Source organism: Corythoichthys intestinalis, chromosome 10 (assembly GCF_030265065.1).
Source record: "Corythoichthys intestinalis isolate RoL2023-P3 chromosome 10, ASM3026506v1, whole genome shotgun sequence".
NCBI classification, from domain to species: Eukaryota; Metazoa; Chordata; class Actinopteri; order Syngnathiformes; family Syngnathidae; genus Corythoichthys; species Corythoichthys intestinalis.
The window spans coordinates 21,996,061-22,019,442 of NC_080404.1; the positions used below are offsets into that span (position 1 = coordinate 21,996,061).

The 23,382-nt window shown below is 38.3% G+C and overlaps 2 protein-coding genes and 1 long non-coding RNA gene across 5 annotated transcripts in view; 1 reads left to right on the plus strand and 2 right to left on the minus strand.

Annotated features, from left to right (window-relative positions):
- Positions 1–8,193, minus strand: part of hells (helicase, lymphoid specific) — a 32,553-nt gene extending 24,360 nt beyond the window's left edge. Inside the window, exons 1-3 of one of the 2 annotated variants that reach the window (XM_057848685.1) lie at positions 7,900–8,193; positions 1,498–1,592; positions 1,243–1,361 (exon numbers count right to left, since the gene is read on the minus strand). In XM_057848685.1, the coding sequence (XP_057704668.1) occupies positions 1,243–1,361; positions 1,498–1,592; positions 7,900–7,907 (222 nt within the window). In that variant the 5' untranslated portion in view covers positions 7,908–8,193. The remainder of the gene's footprint in view (positions 1–1,242; positions 1,362–1,497; positions 1,593–7,899) is intronic. The other variant, XM_057848684.1, reaches the window with a different exon arrangement.
- A 1,061-nt stretch (positions 8,194–9,254) lies between these two features.
- ncapd3 (non-SMC condensin II complex, subunit D3) overlaps positions 9,255–23,382 on the plus strand; it is a 33,531-nt gene continuing 19,403 nt past the window's right edge. For both annotated transcript variants that reach the window (XM_057848682.1, XM_057848683.1), the window contains exons 1-13: positions 9,255–9,380; positions 12,680–12,849; positions 12,978–13,140; positions 13,235–13,401; positions 14,573–14,737; positions 14,820–14,881; positions 15,351–15,438; positions 15,543–15,676; positions 20,274–20,346; positions 20,446–20,571; positions 20,733–20,985; positions 21,145–21,183; positions 21,312–21,398. In XM_057848682.1, the coding sequence (XP_057704665.1) occupies positions 9,329–9,380; positions 12,680–12,849; positions 12,978–13,140; positions 13,235–13,401; positions 14,573–14,737; positions 14,820–14,881; positions 15,351–15,438; positions 15,543–15,676; positions 20,274–20,346; positions 20,446–20,571; positions 20,733–20,985; positions 21,145–21,183; positions 21,312–21,398 (1,579 nt within the window). In that variant the 5' untranslated portion in view covers positions 9,255–9,328. The remainder of the gene's footprint in view (positions 9,381–12,679; positions 12,850–12,977; positions 13,141–13,234; positions 13,402–14,572; positions 14,738–14,819; positions 14,882–15,350; positions 15,439–15,542; positions 15,677–20,273; positions 20,347–20,445; positions 20,572–20,732; positions 20,986–21,144; positions 21,184–21,311; positions 21,399–23,382) is intronic.
- LOC130923172 (uncharacterized) lies at positions 9,936–11,911 on the minus strand. Its single transcript, XR_009064661.1, has 3 exons — positions 11,605–11,911; positions 10,195–11,477; positions 9,936–10,044 (listed from the first exon to the last, which is right to left on the minus strand). It is a non-coding gene; the product is annotated as an uncharacterized LOC130923172 (long non-coding RNA).

Here is a 23,382-nt window from a genome sequence, read left to right on the forward strand (position 1 = left end):
AATATATATATATATTTTTTTTAGAGACAGGCTCCTCCTTCAGGGGAAGGAAATTAATTGACCTCAAATCTGCATCATGCCTTAAGACATGTGCCTGATGAAAAATATTAAGGTTTCGTTGAAGCTGAGGACAGGAACCAGGAAAGTGAAAATGATCGTTGCTATTTTGTTTCTCCACAAATTTTGAACATTAATAAATTGGCAGATATTCAACATATCTGCGCCAAACTTCCCGTGCTTGGTGAGAGTCGTACTCTGAAGGGTCCTGTAGGGGTTATTTGCATCAACCCTAAAGCGCCAACTAGTGGCAACAGAAAGTCACTCATTTTACTTATACATGTCCAGTTCTTTTCAGGTTGGTCACTGTAGTTTCAAGACCTTTTGTTATACTACATTTCAAGGCCCATGTCGACATGTCTGTCTGTTGCTGTGACGACCCTTTGTTCGCCATTAAAAGGAAGCATATTTTTTCAGAGACTAAGGCAGCTTATAGTGCTACAGAATTTGGCACACTTGGTCGAATTGGCCCAATTAGAAGATTAATTTTGGTTTTTAATAAAGGCGTGGCTGCACAGCTCAGTAGCGCCTCCTTTTTTGTCGTACTCTCTTCAATAGGGTTTTCTTCTACTAGGTGTGTAAATGTATTTCTAATCCCCAAAAAGAAGGAGAGTTTCGAGCATGTTAGGTTCTCAGGAGATGATTAGAGGGGGACAATCCGTCACCACCCTGACCTAGGTGCCGTCCGTGTTTGCGTGAGGTCCTAGTTGCGCCTAACTGCGAGGGCCCGTTCAGTCCTGCTTGCAGGCCTAGTTTATGTATTAAAACTATATTGCTGATATTGTTTTCGATGTGGTTACATGAATGAAACTTGCACCTAATTAATTCAAGTGTGTGTTAAATAAATAAAAACCTATCATAAGAACAAAACAAACAAGGGTGACTTATCGGGCCGGCCCTATCGTTTAGGCATCGCTTTTTTTAGGGAGTAGGCAACGATAAAATACAGTCAATTCCAGTTTGTGTCCGACAAAGAAAAACAGTCGCTGTGATTAAGTGAAAAGTAACTGTTAATTTCAAAGTAGTCAGTAATCTGAAGAGTAAGTTACTTTATAGTTCAGTAGTCAGTAATTGGACTACTTTTTCTTAGGAAATGTAGTAACATTGACTGTCACACCCCTATTGAAGACAGGAATACAGATTTTCTGTAACCCGAGTGATTGGATTGAGTGATAAGCAACTCACCTTGTCCATTATTTCCTTGTCTTTTATTTCCCCTTCTGCCATCAGGTGCCGCTCTTCTTCCTCCATTTCTTTGGTCACAATTACTTCAGAGGAGTTATCCTCAGTGTCAATGTTGACATCTTGAAACAAAAACAATCAGGAAAATGATATGCGGGTGTTTATGTGAGCGAGAACACTAAAATTTCACTACAAACACTGTCTGGTGTTACTTTGATCATCCCGTTTTGATTTGGGGAAATTCTATTGTACACTCACCCTCAGCTGCCGTCTCCATCGCTGTTCCCAGCGGCTCCTCAGATTCATCAGGTTTTGGGCAGTGAGGGGAAACACTTCGAGGTTCTTGTTTGATGCTGCCCATGCAGAGAGAGATGGGATGAAAATAAAAAATCAATCTGAGGGAGAAAATTGATATTTTGTTGTCCAACGAAAATTAGGCAATTTATAAATAGCTGTGTTGTGATCAAGACGAGACTGCCCGAGATTAAGATCAGAACTCAATGAGAGGGACAAGAACATAAACACCCTACTCCCCCAAAATAAATAAATATATTATGTGGTTATCTTGTTATGGGTGCAGTTTTCTATAGTGGAATAACACAAAATTGTTTACATTTGGTTTTACTAGAGTGATTCCGATCTCATTTTTCCACCCGAGTCACCTGATCTTGAGGGTCTGCCGATACAGAGTACTGCTCACTGTGTAATTAATCAATTTCTTGTATTAATTATAATATATAATTTACAATATTAAATATAAAATATCAAATCACAAAACAACAGAGTGATGCGTTCAAGGGTTTATTAAATACAAACAAAAATACATGCGATCCCAGAAAAGGGGGAATAACACAATGGGTCCGTGACAGTACTGTAGGTCGACGCGGATTAATAATACTAACCTAAGCGGTAGGCAGAGAGCCGATAAGACAACAAAATAAATACAGTTGTACCTCGACATACGATCACGTCGACACATGATCTTTTCGACATAAAATTTGATTCGCCATTTGTTTCTACACCCAACGACATGCTAGAAATAAGACAATTTATGACAGCGCCACAGACAGGCGCATGGCGGATTTTCTTGTGAGAGAAATCAACACAGGTTCCAAGAAGGTTAATGCAGGTGGGGAAAAAAGGGAAAAAGTAGACGCTTACCATTGAAAAGATGGAAATAATAGAAAAATATGAGAGTGGGTGCGCAACCGTGAACTGGCTCGACAATACGGTCATAGAATGTCTACAATCTCGATGGTCCTCCTCAGACCACCATTCGCGAGTCTTTATAAGTTAAGGTGACAATTATTATTGTGTTAACATCGCCAATGAAATTGCCAGCTTTGTCAAGTTTCTATCATTTATTTCAGAACTTGTGCGACAACAAGTCTGTCTGCCGCCGTTGATGCCAAGAACAAAACATTAAAAGAGAAAGTAAAGTCCCTACTGCACCTTTCACTCTCTGTCACGTCAGCCACACGGTGCATTCAGGTACAGCACGCATAACACTTCCCCCACATTAGAACCCGATTCGTTACATTTTTACAGGAATTGTTATTTTATTATTCCGTTTTTTATTAATAATTTGTTTTTTCTATGTGTAATTGTTATTTGTAATAGTAACAGCAGTATTTATTAAGGATTTAGTGTAGGTTTTCGGGCTGTGGAACGGATTAATGGAATTATAATGTAATCTTATGGGAAAATCCTGCTCAACATACGACCATTTCGACTTACAAACAAGGTCCTGGAACAAATTAACTTCTGTGTAAATGTACTACTGTACACTCAAATAGCAGCACAACATAGATGATTTCAAAACAAGGGCGGCAGACAAACAAGCTAGCAAATCCACGAAATTCGAGAGTACAAGTGTCGAATGGCACCCAGCAAGTTAATATCTCAGCACCCTTCTGTTAGATCGCCTGGGCTTAAAAAAAAAAAAAAAAAAAAAAAAAAGTCCTGATGAGCTTGAATTGGCTGCAGGTACGACGTTGGAACGCTTCCACAACCGGCTCTGTAACAAAACACGATCAGCCCAACAGAATTTGACAGCTGATGCCGCCCTCCCCGCACACAGCTCACCGAAATTCCGAACCAGGATAAATCAAGCCACTTTCACACATACAAACCGTTTTATTCCAGGGACATTTCCCAATGTGTGAAAGCCATGATACAGCTAAATCCTGTGTCACCTTACACGGGAATTTACCGGGATATAAGTGTGAAAGGGCTTTAGTAATCATAACTACAGAGATTTTTGGAAAGTACTGAATATTTTCAAAGCTCCCTTGCCATGTAATATACATTGCAGAATTATGGAGACAGCACTACTACGAGCTGTTTAACTGTATTAAGAATGATACATTCATACCTGATAATGTTGATCTCTGAGATTTGAGTGCAACACCAGATGAAATCCACGAAGCTATTATTGATCTCGAAAACAATACCGTTGGTGTCAATGGTGGTGTCGATTGTTATTACAGCTGAGCATTTAAAACATGCCAGTCGAAAGGTAATCCCTCTTCTTGCCTTGTGTTTTTATAGTTTCTTTAAGCATGGCATTCTACCTGATTCTATGATGGCAGTACAACTTGTGCCTATCATAAAAGACAAGACTGGTAAAATCAACAGTAAAGATAATTACAAACCAATTGCTCTCTTAAGTTCTAGAGACAATCATACTGAGTAGAACAGCTATATTACCACAAGTGACAATCAGCTCGGGTTTAAAAGGAAACATGGAACAGACGTGTATATTTGCGTTGAAGGTACTATTAAGTATCAAAGCCTAAACTCAACAATGTTTTTATGCTTTATTGACTCATCGAAAGCCTTTGATCAGATTAATCATAGCAAACTTTTTCTTACATCGACACAAAGGGTGGTGGCCAAATATATCATCCGTATTTTAGCCATCTGGTATGCAAATCACATCTCTTGCGTAACGAACTGCTTTCTCTTTTCACTCAGCCCAGACGATATGAAGCTGTCAAGAAGTCCTCTCCCTAACAGCAGATGGCACTTTTCAATATTCAAAGGCCACCAGGATTAGACACGTCAAAACCTGGAGTTCCAGTTTACTAGATCTGCTCTTTGCGAGACGGAGGTGATGTCACGACAAAATCGAGAGGGGCTGACATCACATTCTCTCGAGCGATGACGGCACAGAAGATTAAATAATTAAAAATACATTTTCCGGGTTTTTTTTAGGTGATTTTTTTTTTTTTAGAAGAAATCATTATTGATTATGTCATAGGTAGAAGTAAACACAATGCCTTCAAATGTTGAAATCGTTCTAATGTCCATGTGTAGAACAAAATCAAACTACCGTATTGGCCCAAATATAAGACAGTGTTTTTTGCATTGAAATAAGACCGAAAAAAAGGGGGTCGTCTTGTATTCGTGGTCTAGACGTTATACCCATTCACGACGCTAGATGGTGCCAGATATCATTGAAGTGATGTTCTGTCATGACAGCTTTCAGCTACTCTCCACATTCATGACGCTAGATGGCGCCAGACATCATTGAAGCGATGTTGTCATGACAGATCTCAGCTTCTCTCAAGTTTAACCAGTTTGCAATTTCTTATTGCAATTTTTTTCCTTATTCAGATTTGTTTCAAGACAACAGTTAGACTTCACTTTGATGGTTAATGCAGTTATTGCAATTTTGTTGTTTTATCATAATAGCATGGTTTACTTACATTTCAAAAACCAGAAGCCATTCATTTACGAATGTGATTGCACTTTAGTTTACATATTTAAATGTTCAGATATTAAGATTTAAATGAGAAAAACTAACATGCTTTTTCTCTCAAATATATTTTTATAATCATTTGTTTCGGATGTACTGTAATTATTTTCTGTATAAAAATTAATTTGGTGTTCAAAAAGTTTTTTCAAACTTGAGTCTTGAAAAAGAGGGGGTCGTCTTATAATCAGGGCTGTCTTATATTCGGGCCAATATGGTACTCACATATGCAAATATAGACTCTGAAGGCTTCGCACATTTTAAGAATAACACTTTTTTAAATATATCTTATCAAAGAATAGCTAAAAAGGCTAGTAAAGCTATAGATATCCGAAAAAAACATGTATGTTATAACAAAGTAACGTTTTAATAAAGTATTTCGTTTAAATCTTAACAGCGTGAATGGTCTCTGAAGGGTTTGATTGGAGAGAGGGAGACCGTTAGGTATGTAAGGAAAGCACTTTTTAAATTCTTGAAAGTTGATGTATAGTAGGAGTGGGGGAATGGATGCATTCTTGTACATTTGATGGCTGTATGCACCTGAAATTTGCTTGCTTTGGCCAGAATTTTAACGTGCCACGATGCCCCTTAAGTGATTTACGTGTATAAATAAATATATGTACATATAAAGACATTATTATTCAACCCACATGACAGACCATTTGAAGAATATGACGATCGTGTAGTTACATCCCCATATCAAATGAAGCAGAACGAGAAAATTGGAGTGCAACTTCTGCGTTTGACGTGTCTAGTCCTGATGCCGTTTGAATAGTGAAAAGCTGCTGTTAGCGAGAGGATTTTTGGCAGCCCCATATCGTCTAGGCCAGGGGTCCTCAAATACAAATCTTGAAGGTCCACAATTACAAACATAATAATTATTGACAGTAGCTTTAACTGAAAAACACTGCTTAATGAGAGAAATGGCATTTGGAGGTCACAAAGCTGTTTACTCACATCATCAGCCAGAACTTCAGTGTCTTGCGGTTGATGAATCTGAGAGTAAGATTTGTTTGATTTTTGTTGTCGTTTCCTCCTTTTCTATTCCTTAGAACATTGCTGCCATCACTTCAGTCATACAATCTTATTATTTCTCTATCAGAAAACTGCTTCTTATGTTTGGCCAACACCCACGACACTGAGTGAGCACTCCGTTGCCATTTATTGTTGTGTCATAGATTTAACATTAACCTTGCTTGATTCTTGAGATGACTTTTTCAACCTGTTAATTTCTTGCCTTCTAAATTCTGATTTAGGAGGAAACATCTTCAAAAGAGCTGTGCTTTTTAACATAATGGCATTTCATATTTTTATCAGCGCAACTGTCTGTAAGCATATTACACATAGGTTTGGTACTTGCAGTTATTAAACGGACGCATATTTGTCAGTCCATTCCTCATTGAAACGGCGATTTTCGTTGTCCACATTTCTTCTCTTGGTCAACTTTGATAATGCCATTTTGTTAGATTCGGTCTTCTCCTGGTGGCATGTAAACAAATAGATTGCAGAGTGCCGGGTGCGACTCGTGTTTCACACTGCTGCGGTCCATCCACTCGAGTTAGCAGCATGTAGGCTCTCTCAGCGAATCAGCGCATCAATGCACGCTCTCTCAGCCAATCAGAACATCCATCTAGGCTCTCTCAGCCAATCAGTGCATCGTTGTCATAGAGATGACAACAAAAGTGGGAACATAGAAGATATTTGACTAAAATTACATAGAATTTAGCGATAGAATAGTAGCGCATAGCAATAGATCGGCAATTCATATAAATAATATATGTTTAAAAAATTTTTTTTTTTTTTTTTTTTGAAAAGTGCCATTTGCTCTGGGTCCGCAGAGAGGTGTGCCGTGGTCCGTTTGTCCGAAGACCCCGGGTCTAGGCTGAGTGAAAAGAGCAAGCAGTTTGATACGCAAAAGAAACCACTCTAATCCGCAAGAGAAAGTAGTTCGGGCTGTTAGCAAATCAAAACTTTTTTAAATGAATGATTGTTTTTGTGTTTGCAAACCACACTTGTTTCTTTTTTTGAATCACACATTTCATTTGCAAACCACGCTATTTCACTTTTTAGTTTTGGCGTGATTCTAAATCAGGGGTGGACAAACTATTCCACAAAGGGTCACAGATTTTTGTTCAAACCCAATAATCACCAATATGGTGTTTTACAAGTGCAAGTAATTGCTTGCAGTCAGGGGCTTCTTGTTTATGCTCAAACCGCATCGGTTAAACATTCTGTGCTGGATTAAATGGAACAAAGACCAGAACCCACTGCGGCCCTCGAGGTCCAGTTTGCCAACCCCTGTTCTAACTCTATATTTGCCCCCTTGGGGAGGCGCGCCCCACTATTTGCGAAGTACTGCCTTAAGGGGTCTGTAAAACTATCCAAGACATGGGGAAAAGAGCTTATATTATTAGTGATGTGCCTGTTCATCATAAAGGAAGTACAACTTTCATTTTTACATAAATAAAGATGGGATTTAATAATAATTTTACAATAACACATGTCACCAAACGTCGATAGACTTCGGTATCATTGTAATAAGTCCTTGAGTAAGACTAGGAAGAATAACACGGTTCTCATTATTTCCCAAAAATGCGTTCAATGTTTTCGAACTAACTTGTCGGCCTCTTTGTACTGTGGTTTATGTAACACGGTATCATTGCCGCATCACTACTTTTGACGAAATCGGACATAAAACGGGTACCCAAAATTTGGAGAATATCGTGTTGCCACAGGGTTAACAATTATGAAATTAAATGTTTCAAATGCGACAATTTGGAGTGAAAATATTTATACGTCTCCCGGCGTCCACACATACGAAAGGGAACACGTGGTGAGCATTTGAGACGTACAATTATTTAACAATTCATGTACAATAAAACTAATGTAACTCAGTTACTTACCAGCTCATGTTTCCAATCCTAGAGGCAACGTTTAGTCTGCGTACCAAGTAAATATTTAATTCAGAATCCTACAAAATTGAACGCGTTCGCCAAATCAAAAACTACTTAGTCGTCATCTAAGCATCAATTGTATTCCGTCTCAGCCGGTAAGAACACAAATTTCTGATGAATATCAGTTGAAGTTCACTAATACAGTATTAGTTTTGCTTTCCTCTGGTACCACCAATTTTCAGCATTAGCTGCAAGCAGAAACATTAAAGTGCATTGAAAAAGATGTAAAACGTTTGTTTGAGATTTCAACGCAAAAGAAAAACTGGTAGCGCTAACCGCGTTTTAAATGGTATCCTCTATTATTTGCTTTTACACTGAAAGCAGAACTCTTGACTTCCGCCAATTTCGGAAATTAAATTTGATCAACTTGATGCAAGTCGTCGAGCTCAAAGGGCGGTGCTTGTTCAGTCTTTTCGCGCCAAATAAGGACGAACTCACTAGTTTATAAATAGGGGTTCTTTTAAGAACGTAAATACTATTGTGTTTCAATATTAACGATAAAGGGGAAAACTGGTGCCTCAACATGCATACACAGGTTACGTCAGATTAATACAATCATTTTTCATTTCATATTGCACTTGCTAGTCAACAAAAGAAACATTGTGTGCATCACATCTCACCCCGTAAAGGTGGCTAATGGACCAAACCATCTTCAAGTTTTGTAATGTACTTTTCTTCGTTTAAATAACCTTATTGTAGGTGATGTCTGGGGAATTAACGAAATCATTTTTTCCCAAACCTTCAGATGAATAAGATATTATTTGATTATTGTTGATAAATATTCAGAAATATGTGCATAAATGCATCATGATGTTAAAATGTAAAAATCCACTCCATCCAGGTACATCCAGCTCTCATTATGTTTACTCAAGTGTAACAGTCGTAGTTTCATTGTGAATAATAATTTCTCATGTCAAACAAAATAGTGACGTCACCTCTTTACAAAAAATTGCACCATTTTTCGTACATAACCAATACAAAATGGGCATAAAATATGATGGACCTTTGACTTGTTTTAGATAAATAAAAAAGACAATTTCTGCTCGTTGATGGTGATTTTAATAAAAGCGGCATTATTGATGTTTGTGTTATTTAATTTACTTTCTGGCTGAGCAGAATAATTATTTGTATGAGTACGTGCTATTCTGTAGCGTGTAAATTTTTGAAAATCAGTAAAGTGCACGATTGTTGATTTCTTGGAAAAATTCGGTCGTAATATACATTTTTTAAATCAATTGTTTAAAAAGGATTTAATAAGTAGCTGCTAGGCGATGTGACAATTGAGACAGAAGGGGGCGTTCATGCTCCAGTGTGTTGACTGCCAACCGCCGTAAAACCTAAACAAGACGAAGAAGAAAAAGTAGCGGGTTTATTCAAAATGGAGTTGACGTTTGCACTGCGGTTTTTGAAACTTCATGAATTCCCACAAGGTAAAATTGCGAATACGCGTCAAATACACATAAATTATGTCACACTAAGGAATTGTGTGCACTGTGTAGGTTCCATTTGTCGTAGGCTCGTTTTTTTTAACCACTGGGCAGGCAAAACTTTCTTACTCAGAGCGATAATTAAATCTGCCAAAAGATTTCTTTATGAACAGTGAACACCTTCGACCAAGTCAAGAAATGTTCAAAGTTCGTTTTGGCAGGGTTCGGAAATAACGATAATACGTAGTCGTAGACTATCTCTAATGAATACTGTAGGAAACGGCATCATATTGGATAGGAGAACCTCGTTTTCGATCCAGTTTTTACCTACAACGAGTGGTCACTAATAGGGAATGGGACGTACTACGTCACTGTTTGGCTAGGCCGCCATGCTGGCAATATGCTTCCGGCAGGCTCAACGGGGATTGTAACGTGTGGTAGTGCTAACCTAATTCCTTCGGTGTATTAGAAAGAAAATATGGGTGTGCATTGTTGTGTTACCGGGTGCAACAGTGTCTCCTGCGACAAAAAAAAAAGGGCGAGGAAAACTGGACTCACTTCTCACCGTTTTTCTGCATGGAGGACCAAATATCAGATCACGAAGGCACGACGGATGGCTGGGTTGCAGCGGTTCGTCGGAAAAGCATTTCTTTTGATCATATTTCTGCTGGAATGAGAGCGTGTTCCCGTCATCTCTACTCTTGTAAGTTGAACGATTTATCCGTTTTGGTTTCAATACGTTTTTTTATTTTATTTTTTTACCGTTGTGTAAATCTGCCTCGGTAGCAATGCTAACCTACTCCTCCTTCTCACCTACCTGTTGTGTTACTAGGTAAACCTGCTGACAAGACATCCCGATTGGTCACCATCTCTCTTCTTGGATTATTTGACAAAGAAAATTTGTTCAATTGAGTGGTTCCATTTGTCTTGTGTCGGAATCAAACAAGCCCCTGCAGCAGACGTCGTCTGGGTCTGCCTTTCTTGCTGATAAACTGCGGGCTTTTAACTTGTGAAAATGCAAGAACTTTAATGCACATATTTATTCTGCCTGGCTATTTAACTAAGGCCAGTGAAGTGTTGTTTTTTTTAACCACTTTGACAAAGACACGTTTCATTGTAATGTTGAATTGATAAATTCTATTATTATTTATAATTATTCTTGTTTGCACTAATGTAGACTTTAGACTGTCAATTCAAATAGTGTTGGAAAAGTTGCAATACCTAAAATAGAAATGCAAGAACTGTAATGTACATATTTATACACCTTTATCTACCTGAGGCCACTGAATGTTTTTTTAACTGCTTTGAAAAATACAGGTTTTGTTGTGATCTTGTATTTATATAGTATATAGCTTTTTATAATGTATTATGTATTATAATATTTGCTACCCCCTGTCAGAGTGTGGGCCATTTTGCACTAAAAGGATTTTAAACTGTCAGTTCAAATATTGTGTTGGAGAACTTGCAATACCTAAAATGGAAATGCAAGAACTTTAAACCACATATTTATTCTGTCTGGCAATTTACCCAAGGCCAGTAAATAGTTTTTAAACTGCTTTGACAAAGACACATTTATGTTAAACTTGTATATATTATAATTATATAATATTTGCTGACCCTATCAGAGGGTGGGCCTTGTTTGCACTAATTTAAAGATTTTAAACTGTCAGCTCAAATATTGTATTGGAGAAGTTGCATTACTTGAAATAAATCTATTGCAACTTATCAGTCCCAGTTCTTGTCTACAACACTGTCCACACATTGTCAATGCATATTCCAAATAGAATAACAAAATTAAGTCACCTGACTTTGTAATTATTACACCTGTTTATTATGAAGACCTGAAGTAAACAACAAGCAGTTACAGTTTGTCAGGAAGTTGTTCAAGTCATGTTTTGGTATTCATATTTTATTGACTTTTCACAACAACACTTGGGATCGTGTTTGTAAGAGCAGAGCAAACTGAAGTTTCAGCGTGCACTCTTCGCCTTTCCAACCTCTCATAACGCTCCGATGTGGTGCGCTTGACCTCAGAATAACCCAAGAAGAGATATGGTGACCAATCGGGATGTGTTGTCAGCATTTCATATGCAGGTTTTCCTAGTAACACAACAGGTAGGTGAGGAGGAGGAGTAGGTTAGCATTGCTACCGAGGCAGATTTACACAACGGTAAAAAAAAAATAAAAAAACGTATTGAAACCAAAACGGATAAATCGTTCTACTTACAAGAGTAGAGATGACGGGAACACGCTCTCATTCCAGCAGAAATATGATCAAAAGAAATGCTTTTCCGACGAACCGCTGCAACCCAGCCATCCGTCGTGCCTTCGTGATCTGATATTTGGCCCTCCATGCAGAAAAACGGTGAGAAGTGAGTCCAGTTTTCCTCGCCCTTTTTGTTTTTGTCGCAGGAGACACTGTTGCACCCGGTGACACAACAATGCACACCCATATTTTCTTTCTAATACACCGAAGGAATTAGGTTAGCACTACCACACGTTACAATCCCCATTGAGCCTGCCGGAAGCATATTGCCAACATGGTGGCCTAGCCAAACAGTGACGTAGTACGTCCCATTCCCTATTGACGTTCAATCCTTTTGAAGTGGGAATCCCTTCCACTTCAAACGGATTGATCGTCCATGGCCGTCAATTTCAGCCAATTAGTTAATTTAGGGGCATTTCAGGTCATTTGCTGTTGATTTGGAGTCATTTTCTGGTTCCCTTTATGGTGATTTTGGCTTACTGAACAGAAAGTGACACGAGAATGTCCCAAAATGAACAGGAAGTTTCCTGTAAATTCGACCAAAATAAACAGGAAGTGACCCATGTTTAATCATACCCTCCCAGCCAAAATTAATTGAACATCTAAGCAGTGGCAGCCAATGAGTTTACATAGGTTAGACATGATGCCAGTTGAACATTTTGGTAGCAACCTTTTTTTTTTTTTTTTTTCCCCTTAAACAGTGACACCTTTTTAAAATGATATATCGATTCTTTACAGGAGCATTAATAACCTTTAGGGATACATAGTCTCGCGATATATCACCATGTCCATATATAGTCACACACCTTCTTCACATGGAACTGGAACATATCAAAATTTAGAGTGAGAGGCTAGGTGCACATGGATTTTAAAAAAAATTGCTGTCACATATAATTTTTAAAAATTGGTTCATATTTTTAATTAGTGTATTTAATGTCTTTTTTAGCCAAGACGACATAACATGATTGTTGGTGACAACTGTGGTTGGCAAGTATTTGTTGTACTCCTTGGTAATGTCATAAAATATGATTTTCAGCCTGGGTAAATGCGGTGTGGAATGCAGAATTTACGGAGATGATTCCGATGGAAGAGAACCTAGAAGAGGAACTATCAGTCTGTGTAGAAGATTTCAGAAGTCTGTACACATGCTTGCTAACTTTTTCAAGGGAACAACAACAGTCTTTGAGCCAAGATGACAATTCACAGGTACATTTAGTCTCCAGTATGATATAATGCAACAGGGAATAAGGAAAGAGATAACTTGTTTTAGTATGTTCAATAATTACATAATCAAATGAAATAAGATGACAGTTTGGCGGTTTGTTTTACTGCAGAGCATTTGGACACAGCTGAGGGACAATGGTGTCTCGGTGCAATCTTTGGTTGCTGTGCTGTCCTCCTTTGTATTGACCGGAAAAGCCAAATCAGCTAATGTTCAGCAGAGGGTAGGATGCCTCCATGCTGCTTCCCTCTATCTTCTGCTGCTTGGAATTCCTGGTAAGCAGTCACAATATATTTTTAATATGAAAACCTTTTAAATTGTCCAACTTGGCAACTAACGTTTTAACATATGATTGCATATTTCTTGTAGGAAGCATTTCCAACAAAGTTTTTCATGAGATTTTTTTGGACGCTTGCTTAAGTGCAATCACTCACTGCTGGCCTCAGGATTTGGGCAAGAAGCGCAAGAAGGACACTGTCAAGTGTTCTCAGGCAGAGGGCAAGCGTTCTAAACCACCCCGCAAGGAAACTCAAGAGGTCTTGACAATTAAACATACGAATGTGGTTCATTTAAAATATTATACTTATGATAAGCCTGTCGCGATATGTAATAGGTCAATTAATTGCACGTTAAATGAAAATGAGGTCGGTAATTCCTCCCAGCTACGATTTATTGCCGTGTGGGTACATGCATTTGTACGTGCTGCATGCACTTTCACATATATTTATTGGTCATAAACGCGCTGTAAAACTAAAGTTCAGACATACAAAATAAGAATAAATCAAAATAACACATTGTACAGCGCTAGCTTTGCTATATTGAGGCTAATTGTGAAAGACAATGAATACCGTAGTTGTACAAACCACTTTAGCCTGCTATTAACTAATTGCAGCCTTTCCAAAAAACAATCTTTGTGGTTACAAGTTGCACTTCAAACAAGAAAACTTGCTGGTTTACAGTAAAATATGTACAAATGACAACACATGCTCGAGGAAAATACAAGAAGTGCACTTTTTAACAAGTGTAAAGCGTACTTGGTTCGCACAACTCCAGTGAACAATTCAAAATAAAAGCTCATCACGTTAAAAAGAAATGTAGATGTCTGCAGTTACGCTCAAATATTTCAGATTCTACACTAAGATAGCTTTCCCAAATGACACACATTCTGAAAAATCTGACTGGCAATAAATAATTTGGCTTTAAGTTTGCTAACATGCTCACTTTGCACATTTCTACCGTAAAGTTGTAAAGCCAACAGCGACATTACTTTCTTTTGCCCAAAAGATGGCGAGGTTGCATCAACAATCCTGTCGCATTTACGTTGCTATTTTTTGGAGTTTTCACCCTAAATGGAGGCCTACAGAGATCAAACCCATCGAGGAGCACCCCCAGACACATAAAGTACAACTGTGTAAAATTCCGTCATATAGACTATATATCATATGCATTGGAATCTTGTAACACATGTGGCTCATTCAATGGTGTTATTCACAATAAGTAGTGAAAATGTCATCTATCCTGTTCTTGTATAAATTTAAGACACATTATATACCTGTATCATATTGGAATCACATGGAACACCCTTTTCCACAATCCCAATGTACTGGTTAACCTCTAAACAATATGACAGATTTTTTTCTTGCTTGTAGGTTAACATATTGTTGAAGGGTTTTAGCCAACAGCTATGCTTAAGTATGTTCTCTGCAGATGGAAGTAGATGAGGAAGAGGAGGAGGAAGTGGAGCTCAATTTCTCAAACCAAGACCTAAACAGGATCAGAGGTGCAGTGGTTCTTCTGGTTCAGAGTATTCTCAGACTGTTGCAGACATTCTCACTCAAAGAAAAACCACAAATTGCTTGCACTTGCATCCAGGTAATAAGGTCCCAGCAAGCGTTTTACATAAGTTCACTTTCTTTGAATTATGATTTTTTTCTTTTTTAAATGTCTTTTGCAGATTTTTACTAAGTTGCTCTACTTTGAACCGGTCATTGGAGAGCTACACTTTGACATTGGACAGTAAGTTTATATGATTTACCGATTTTTATTAATTGTTAACATATTGTTATAAGAGTTCACTTGTTAGCATGTTCTTCATTTTATAGCTATGCTACTTTAATATACCGGGCACGCTTTTAAGTTCGTTGCTTATTAGTCATGTAACGTTAGCATACCGTACACTTACTCAGCCTGTTGTTCGCGATTCTATTTTATTTTTAACTGCCTTTCGAGATGACGTGTCTGTTCTTGGTGAGTTTATCAAATAAATTTAGAATACTTACCTAGGAACTCATTGCACATTGCACTATTTTTCGGTTGCATATATTTCAATCTAAGCCAGCTATAATCACTCCCAATTAGTTCTCCAGTGCAATTTATGTATGTTTTTTTGTTCCTATTCGTTGCGCATTTTTTGGCTGGTGTGACTATCCGGTAGTTTTTTCCCCCCTTCCATGATACAGTATAAACGGAAACCTGGTTTTTACAGAGATATCACTAAACTGCAAAGCATCCCTGAGATGGCCTTCATTGGCCTGCAGCTGAATTGCTCATCCAAACATGGAGACCAGAAAGAAGTACTTTTCAATCACATGTTGTTGTGTAGCAATATACTGTATCATCCAATTTAATAAGGATTTTGAGCAAAGTTGTTAATCATCCTGTATCTTTACCTTTCCAGTCTCTGAGGAGGCTATTTCACAGACTTCTCTATGTGATTTTGATGATGAATAAAGGGGACAGAGGCAGACCAACCTTGCTTGTACTCAGCCATGCAGTTCTTGCTACACGCGATCAAGCCATACAGTTTGTCTGGTAAATATTACTGAGTGTGATTAAGTTTCACAGCAACTATGTGCAATGAATTACTCTTGTACTCTCAATTAGGTGTTGTGGTTATCTTATAGTTGAAATTAGAGGTCGGCCGCTATGGGATTTTCAAGTCCGATGCCGATAGGCTTTCTAAATAGAAATTCAGCCTGTTGCTAAGCCTGTCGCAATATGCAATAATTCTATTTATCGCACGATAATTAAAAATGAAGGCGGCAATTTTTCCGCTACGATTTATCGCTCCGCGTGCGCGTGCGTATGCGTGTGTGGCGGACGTGCTGTTAAAAGTTCGGATTCCTTGTTACCAACTGCGCAAAACGCATCTTCGTTCCAGGTCCGGCTAAAAATAGCGCCGGAGCCAATCGTTCCCATTATATCCTATTGTTCAACGTATAGCAGCCGCGTCAGTGCTCCGGATTGACTGCGGACCATCTCCGGCGCGCCGGTGTTGTTGACGTGTGGGCGCTGCCGTCAGGGGTGACATTTCACACGGGGCGGCTATTTTTCGGCACAACGCCGAATATTTACAAGGAAGTTTGCCAAAACATTGTTACCGACTTGGCTGCTACCAACAACCTCGCTTTGACAACGGACAGCTGAATGGAAATGATGAACATTGAGTGGCAAATTAAGAGCGCTGTGCTTCAAACTCGTCCTGTACATGAAAGTCGATTGTCATATGCTGGTGTTGTGCAGTAATGAACAGACGTGACTACAGCGGCGTTTGCTAACTTTTTTAATGCGCGCACACACTAGATATGAAATGGCAAACTAGATGTGCTACGTCCCATGCCATTGGCTACGTGAGCCCAGAGTGATTATGGGACACGTAGTCCATATACTACATCGATGAATTCTAAACTGTCATGACTGAATGGAAGTTAAGAAGGCCAAATCAATCCGTACCAGTGACTATAGATAATGTTGCAAATATTGTTAATTCAGTACATGACTCAGATAGATTTGGACCACAAATAGGATGTCTTGCTCATGTAGTAAACCTAGCTGCTAAGAGAGCTGTAGCAACCAACAGTGTGCCCCGCCTCACTTTTCAAACAGTAAAGATTGTTCTCAACACTTTTATACAATTTTTTTTCAGATCAGTAAGAAGTAAGCACATAAATATTATGCACTAAAATGCATGTTTATATGATGGCAATTTAATTTTTGCTCGTTAGCAAAGAAAAAAAAAACACAAAAAAAACACATTTTTATTATTTTTTTCAGAGCATTAAATGTATTGAATCGGATCGAAAATCGTGTCCCCCGTATCGAAAACCGCACCAATTCGTTGCATCCCTATGGAACACCATTGCAGAAGCTATGAGGGGAAAAGTTTTTATTTGCCTAAATGCTTAAGTGCAATTTTTTTTGTTCCTTGAAAAACACATTTTATTTATTCTGTGTTTCTGTGCAGTATGAATATTGTTGTGTTTTACTTAAGAGGCATGGTCTATTGTTTTTAGTTGTGATTTCTTAAAAAGTATTTTTGAATTTAAGAGTAAATATTTATCGCGTTTAAATTAGTGTACTTGATCTATTAATATACACTGTATTCTCACTGTGTTATTGTAAATTGGTTTTAAAAAATTGGGGGGGCGCAATAATATCGCATATCGCAATAATTTATGAGATAAATTATCGCACACTAAAATTTGTTATCGCGACAGGCCTACCTGTTGCCGATGTCTGCAGCCATTTCATTATGCCGATATACCTTTATTTTATTTTTTTTCAAAGCATTTTGATTATGAAAGGCAAATGACAACATTAGAAAGTAAACCCACCAATAGAATTCTAAACATATGTTGAACTTTAAGTATACCCATACACAATCGGGTAAAACAGAGTGGGATAAGGAGCTGAAAAAAATACATATAAACAATAAAGACAAAACAATATCCTGAGTGACAAATGGGTTCGGTGCAATTAGTTGAAGTATTTAAAATATTCCAGTAGTCTGGATTCTCTTTGTGTATCTAGTGCCTGCAAGAAATTGCTATTTTTAATAAAAATTGTAACAGTTAGTGCTATTACGAACAATAGAGAAAACAATATCTGAAAAGATAGCTCTTTAACGAATTCACTGCCATTGACTATGATAGAAGTCACTCCGTTCGTTCACCGCTAGCCCTCCCAGCTCAAACAGATGACACATCTATCACCGTCAATGGCAGTCAATAAGTTAAAGTGCCTCTGACACGAAAAAGCATGTTTATTTCATAATACACGTGGTATTTTATGCCTCTGAATGATATGGGCCGCTTGGATGTGTGTGGAAGCGATCGCTATTTTTATTTAGTTTTTTTAATCCCGCGCCATGAAAATGAGTGACTTCCGGCTTCGGTCTTGCATCGAGGAGGAGGGCGCTGTGACGTGTACGGTAGAAGACGTCCTCTTCACGCTACAGTGTACTGTTGTGTATGAGGACGAAAGATTCAGCTGATTTTGCGGATTAATACATTTATTTTTCGCATCACGCCAGCCAAACGGCTGCAGAAAAAATCATTCTGTATGAGGGAGAGGCGTATGCGCCTTTTTGGAGTTTCAAAAGGTTCCCATTCACCGTGGATATTTACTGTGGAACCATTGGACTTACGAGGAAGTGAGTAAACATCTTGTTTTGTATTATGTCAAATACGAATACAGCGATTACAAAGTATACACTACAAACTTTCTTTAAATGAAGGACTACTTACGTTTGATCATTGATAGGCATGTAAAAAGCTCTCCTAGTGCTCATTAGCAGCAGCACGTTAGCTGCACAAGAACTCCAGCCACCCTCGTCCGGGGAACGAACTGTAAATTGCTCTCCGCCGGTGTTGTGCGGGGCGGCTATTTTTCGGCACAACACCAGGTCGTCATGTCAAATAATCCAGGATAGTTATGTGTGATTTTCCGCTTCGAAGACTTTGAAACATCACTCGGTTCGGGTTAGCATGTCGGCTAGCTGTCACGCCTTCTGGTTTGTTTACATTCTCCGAAGCCGGGGAAGGGAAATGACATATGTCCGATTACGTGTCATAAAATATCGTTCGGGAGGTGCGACAGTAAAGGTGAAGTCGACAGTTTTGACCATTATGGAATTTTGCCATGTCGTCCTGAATAAATGCATTTTTATTATTTCATATTCCATTCAGCACAAGACTGTTATTGTCATGACCATGCCATTTATTTAGCAATTGGGGAAAATACTTGGATAAAAAGAATATCCTGTAAAAATATTGAAGTAAAGAGACAGAAACAATGACATTTTGCCGCTCTCTTCGTCTCGTTTTCCTCGATGTGAATAGTTCCCCCTCGACGGGCTGACTGGTCCTTCTCAAGCCATTTATATAGCTATTGGGGAAAATACTTGGATAAAAACAATATCCTGTAAAAATAATGAAGTAAAGTGACAGAAACAATGACATTTTGCCGCTCTCTTCGTCGCGTTTTCCTCGTTGTGAATAGTTCCCCCTCGACGGGCTGACTGGTCCTTCTCAAGCCATTTATATAGCTATTGGGGAAAATACTTGGATAAAAAGAATATCCTGCAAAAATATTAAAGTAAAGAGACAGAAACAATGACATTTTGCCGCTCTCTTCATCGCGTTTTCCTCGTTCTGAATAATTCCCCCTCAATGGGCTGAATAGTAAAACCGATGAGCCCAGTCTACCGCTGACGTCATCCACCTGTTGGGGACGCTAAAGCCCTATAATGGTAGGCGTGGCTAACCGGCAGATTAAAAAACTAATTTCTCGTCATCTGTGCTTTGCTAAATTGTTGTATATAGTCGAATCGTCTCAAAATATGATTCTAATTCACATAATAATGCCATTTAAGACTTTTTTTTTCTCGTGTCATATGCTCTTTAAATGACAGCTTTCTTTTGAAATACTGATGCTATTCAATTGTTAATATAGATGGTTGATGTTGTATGAAAAATAAGTAATATTACACATACTACGTTTTGAAAAATGTGAACTATTATAACTTCATCTTCTCATATACAATGAGAAATGTACAGTTAAAGATTAATTACTGCTAGTTGTGTTCAAACCACCAAATGCAGTGCTTCTTCCTATGATTATACACTCTGAGCAGAAACTGTACATTATTTTCAGTTTATTAAACCTATCCTGTTGTCACACACTGACGAGATGTTAAGAGTGGCCTGAGGGATTAATAAGAGAATGCTTCCCATGCTAATGCTATACTAACGCTACAAGTAATGTGTGTTGATCACTCAGTGAAGACCTTACAAACCTAAAGCAACATTACATATTCACTCTTGCCAAGAACAGGAAAAACTATATCTTGCCTTTTCTCACAAAACTTAGCAAGTCTGAAGCTCACCTGTCAATTTATCGTCCCGATATATTGGTCGACCTCTTGTCGAAATAAGTGTGGTATAGAAAAGTACTGGATCTTACCTTTAATAGTTGTGAGGGCAGTCTTCTACCACGAATTTCAATTGTCTGCTTAGATGTGCTTGTTTGTCATTTATGGATGTAGGAACAAAATATATTCTATTAAATCATGTATTTGTACTCTAACATTATTTTTGTAATTTCTTTGTTTTTACATTTGAAATTGTAGTCATGTTGTAAATGAGCTGAAGGAACTGGCTCGTCCTTTATTAAAAGTACTCCTGCAGCACATTTGTCTTCAGGTGAGTCATTTGGGCAAAATATAGAGCTTGCTGAGATGTTGCTATCACAGTTTTTACTATGCAATTACAATATGTGTTGGATTGTTCTTTGCTATCTAGATGGTGGAAAAATGCGAGTATAGAACTCATGGAGCCCAGGCTGTTGGCATTCTGACATTCGAGATGTCGAATACAGACTATGCAGACTTCATAAAGTGGCTGTATAACTTTTCGAGACATTCGAAGGTTTATTCCTTTTATCCCTTCATCCCATACACATAATACATGCAGATGAGTATTGATGTGTTTTGTATTTGTCTAACGCATATTGTGTAGGATCATTGATTAGAAGTTCACCATCTTGTAGCAAACAGAATACCAAGCAAACGTGTTGACCCGTTCGCTAGATGGTGTCTCGACTGTTCTCTGTGGATGTCGTGATGGTCCTGCTAAGGCAGCCAGAGAGGAGCCCCGAGGAACTTGACGACCCACGTATGACGTGCTACCTGCCACACCAGTTCCTAATCCAGAGCCTGTTGTTTGCACGACGTAATGACAACTCACCCACCGTCCAGAGCCACGTCTTCACCTGCCTGGCCCAGTGTCTGGAATTATCTTCACTCAACGCAACATGCACTGTTCAAAACCTCTTCTCTGCGAGTAATTCAAAATATTTTTTCCCCAGTAAATTTTCATTCTAGGATTACCAGTATCTTTTATTCATATACAGTAATAGTTCACAATTTGGTTTGCTGTTATTTTTCATTTCTGTGTGTATTGGTGCAGAATCACAAAATAATTAACTCTGTGTTTTTGTAGCTGGAGCTCAGACTGTATTGGAAGGAGAATCTACAGAAGGTTAAGTTTCATGTCTGTCTGGGGTGCTCAGTTTTTTCTTGTAGAACTTGGGTTTTGTAGTCAGAGGGTAGTTGTTTGAGTTCATCTGTGAACAAATTTAAAGTAACATTAAATTGTTTCTTTTTCAGGCAGTTCCAACCCGCCTCAGAAGACCTACCAGTCTTTGCCTTTCAGGACTGTGGAGGTTGGTGGCACCGATAGCTTGGTCTGCGATGGTGAGTCATGAAAGATGCTGTCAAGTCTTACATAGTGCATTTAAGGAGGCATTTTTGGTCTGGTCCTTTATTTTGACAGCTCTGTGAACAGTGTTTTAATTCAAATTTTGTAGGCATCATTCAGGGTGGGACCAATTACAATTCCATTGGTATTTTGGGGGATTTACGTACCTTTGCAGAGAGCGATTTTGCAGTTTTGGTGCTATGCTCTAGTGCAGTGTTTCCCAAACTTTATTGAGCTAATATACAGCATTTTACATTGCAAAATGCAAAAAATCGTGGATACACTGGTTAATTTAGTAGTTTCTTCTGGCAAACCAAAGAGCATTTCATTGTTCTTGTTACTCTTTGTCAGTAGCATAGATCAATGAACAAAAATATTTTGTTGTTCTTGTACATATATTTTTTATTCAAGTATGTGACACTACTTAAACCTCATGATGTCCTACGGCACACAGGATATACCATGGCAAACTGGTTTGGAATCACATACAGGGTACCCGCGGGTTATTAAAAGTATTTGAAAAGCATTGAATTTAGTTTTCCATTATTAAAGGTATTAAAAGTATTAAATTAGCTGTTGTAAGTCTGGAATGTTTTCACCGTGGTCTTAATTTTCAAGAACATCTCAGTGCAACCTAAATTATATCCGTGACAATTTTTTTTTTTTTTTTTTTTAAACCCATTACAAAGATGACGCATAGAATTTTTACGATGCACTGCACTACCAATCGAAATGCAACTCGTGCGTGCCAAACCACCACAACCGGCAAAACGGAGAATCCATCCACCTCTGCATCGGGAATGCGTCCGTTTGTCGGTGGAACGAAAACCCTGCAGGCAGAAGTATTGTGGATTCTGAACACCAAAACAGACCACCATTCATATACTTCAAATGAGTCCATTGGTGATCTGTTTCAGATATTACGTCATTTTTGGTCGGCATCGGCTGTCACAATGTTGGTCATATTGCATTTTGTTCCAGAGGGAGCGTTCCCGATGTCTTAACTGTCTTTTGTAACGAATTTTCAGTTGGCAGAAAAAAAACGCACATTTTCTTAATGTTTAAATAGACTACATATTTTTATGATCATTATAAATTTATTTACACAACGAAATAACGCTGGAAAAGTTTGTTAAATATAAATAAACAGATGCGGTTTTGCGGACTCGCAGAGGGGAAGATTAAAAATGGCGTATAGGCACGCTCTGGCTCTGCAATGACCATACAGTGCCTTCTTTTTTTTATCCAAATTATTTATTTTATAACAAGTATTCCTTAGTTTATCATTCATACATCATTAATATATAGTTATTTCAAAAAGTTGGCGAGAAAGAACCCTAGCCCGGCCAGATGTAATAATTGACATTTTAATTTTGGTCATGTGTTCAGTTTAATTTAGCTGTTTCCAGCTTGCTATGTTTATAATTGCGATGTTTGTTTACCGCTTTTCCTCTTACTGCGAAGAGGGAGGAAGTTACATCGGCCGCCGCTATGATATTTAAGTCATCAGCCATCTGCTGTGACCCGGGAATTTAACGCCTGCTTTCTCGCTCACTGCTTCCCATGTCAGTCGACACGGGAAATTGTTTTCACACACAACTACTGCACGGTTTAGTCCCGCCATATTGCCGTTGTTTTGGAGTATGTGATAGGGGCTCAAGTTACATCCAGATACTTTAAGTTGCAGTTCATGGGACATGCGAAGGCAGCGGAACTGCTTAAACATTTCGGTTTGCCTTTCGAATGAATATGAATTCCGCCGTTTTAACTCGAGAGTTAGCCATGTTCACTGGGGTCTTGGCAGGTGCACTAGCGGGTAGCCTGTTACAGAAGATGGCTGGTCTGAGTCCTGTCCTCCTCTTTTTGTCCAGAATTATTGTGTGCGTGTGTGTGTTTAAAAAAATTCTGATAGACGTTATAATGTTACTTTAAATGTGTTTTAATTGTATCTTCATTATATGTGCATTCTTTTGTCAAACA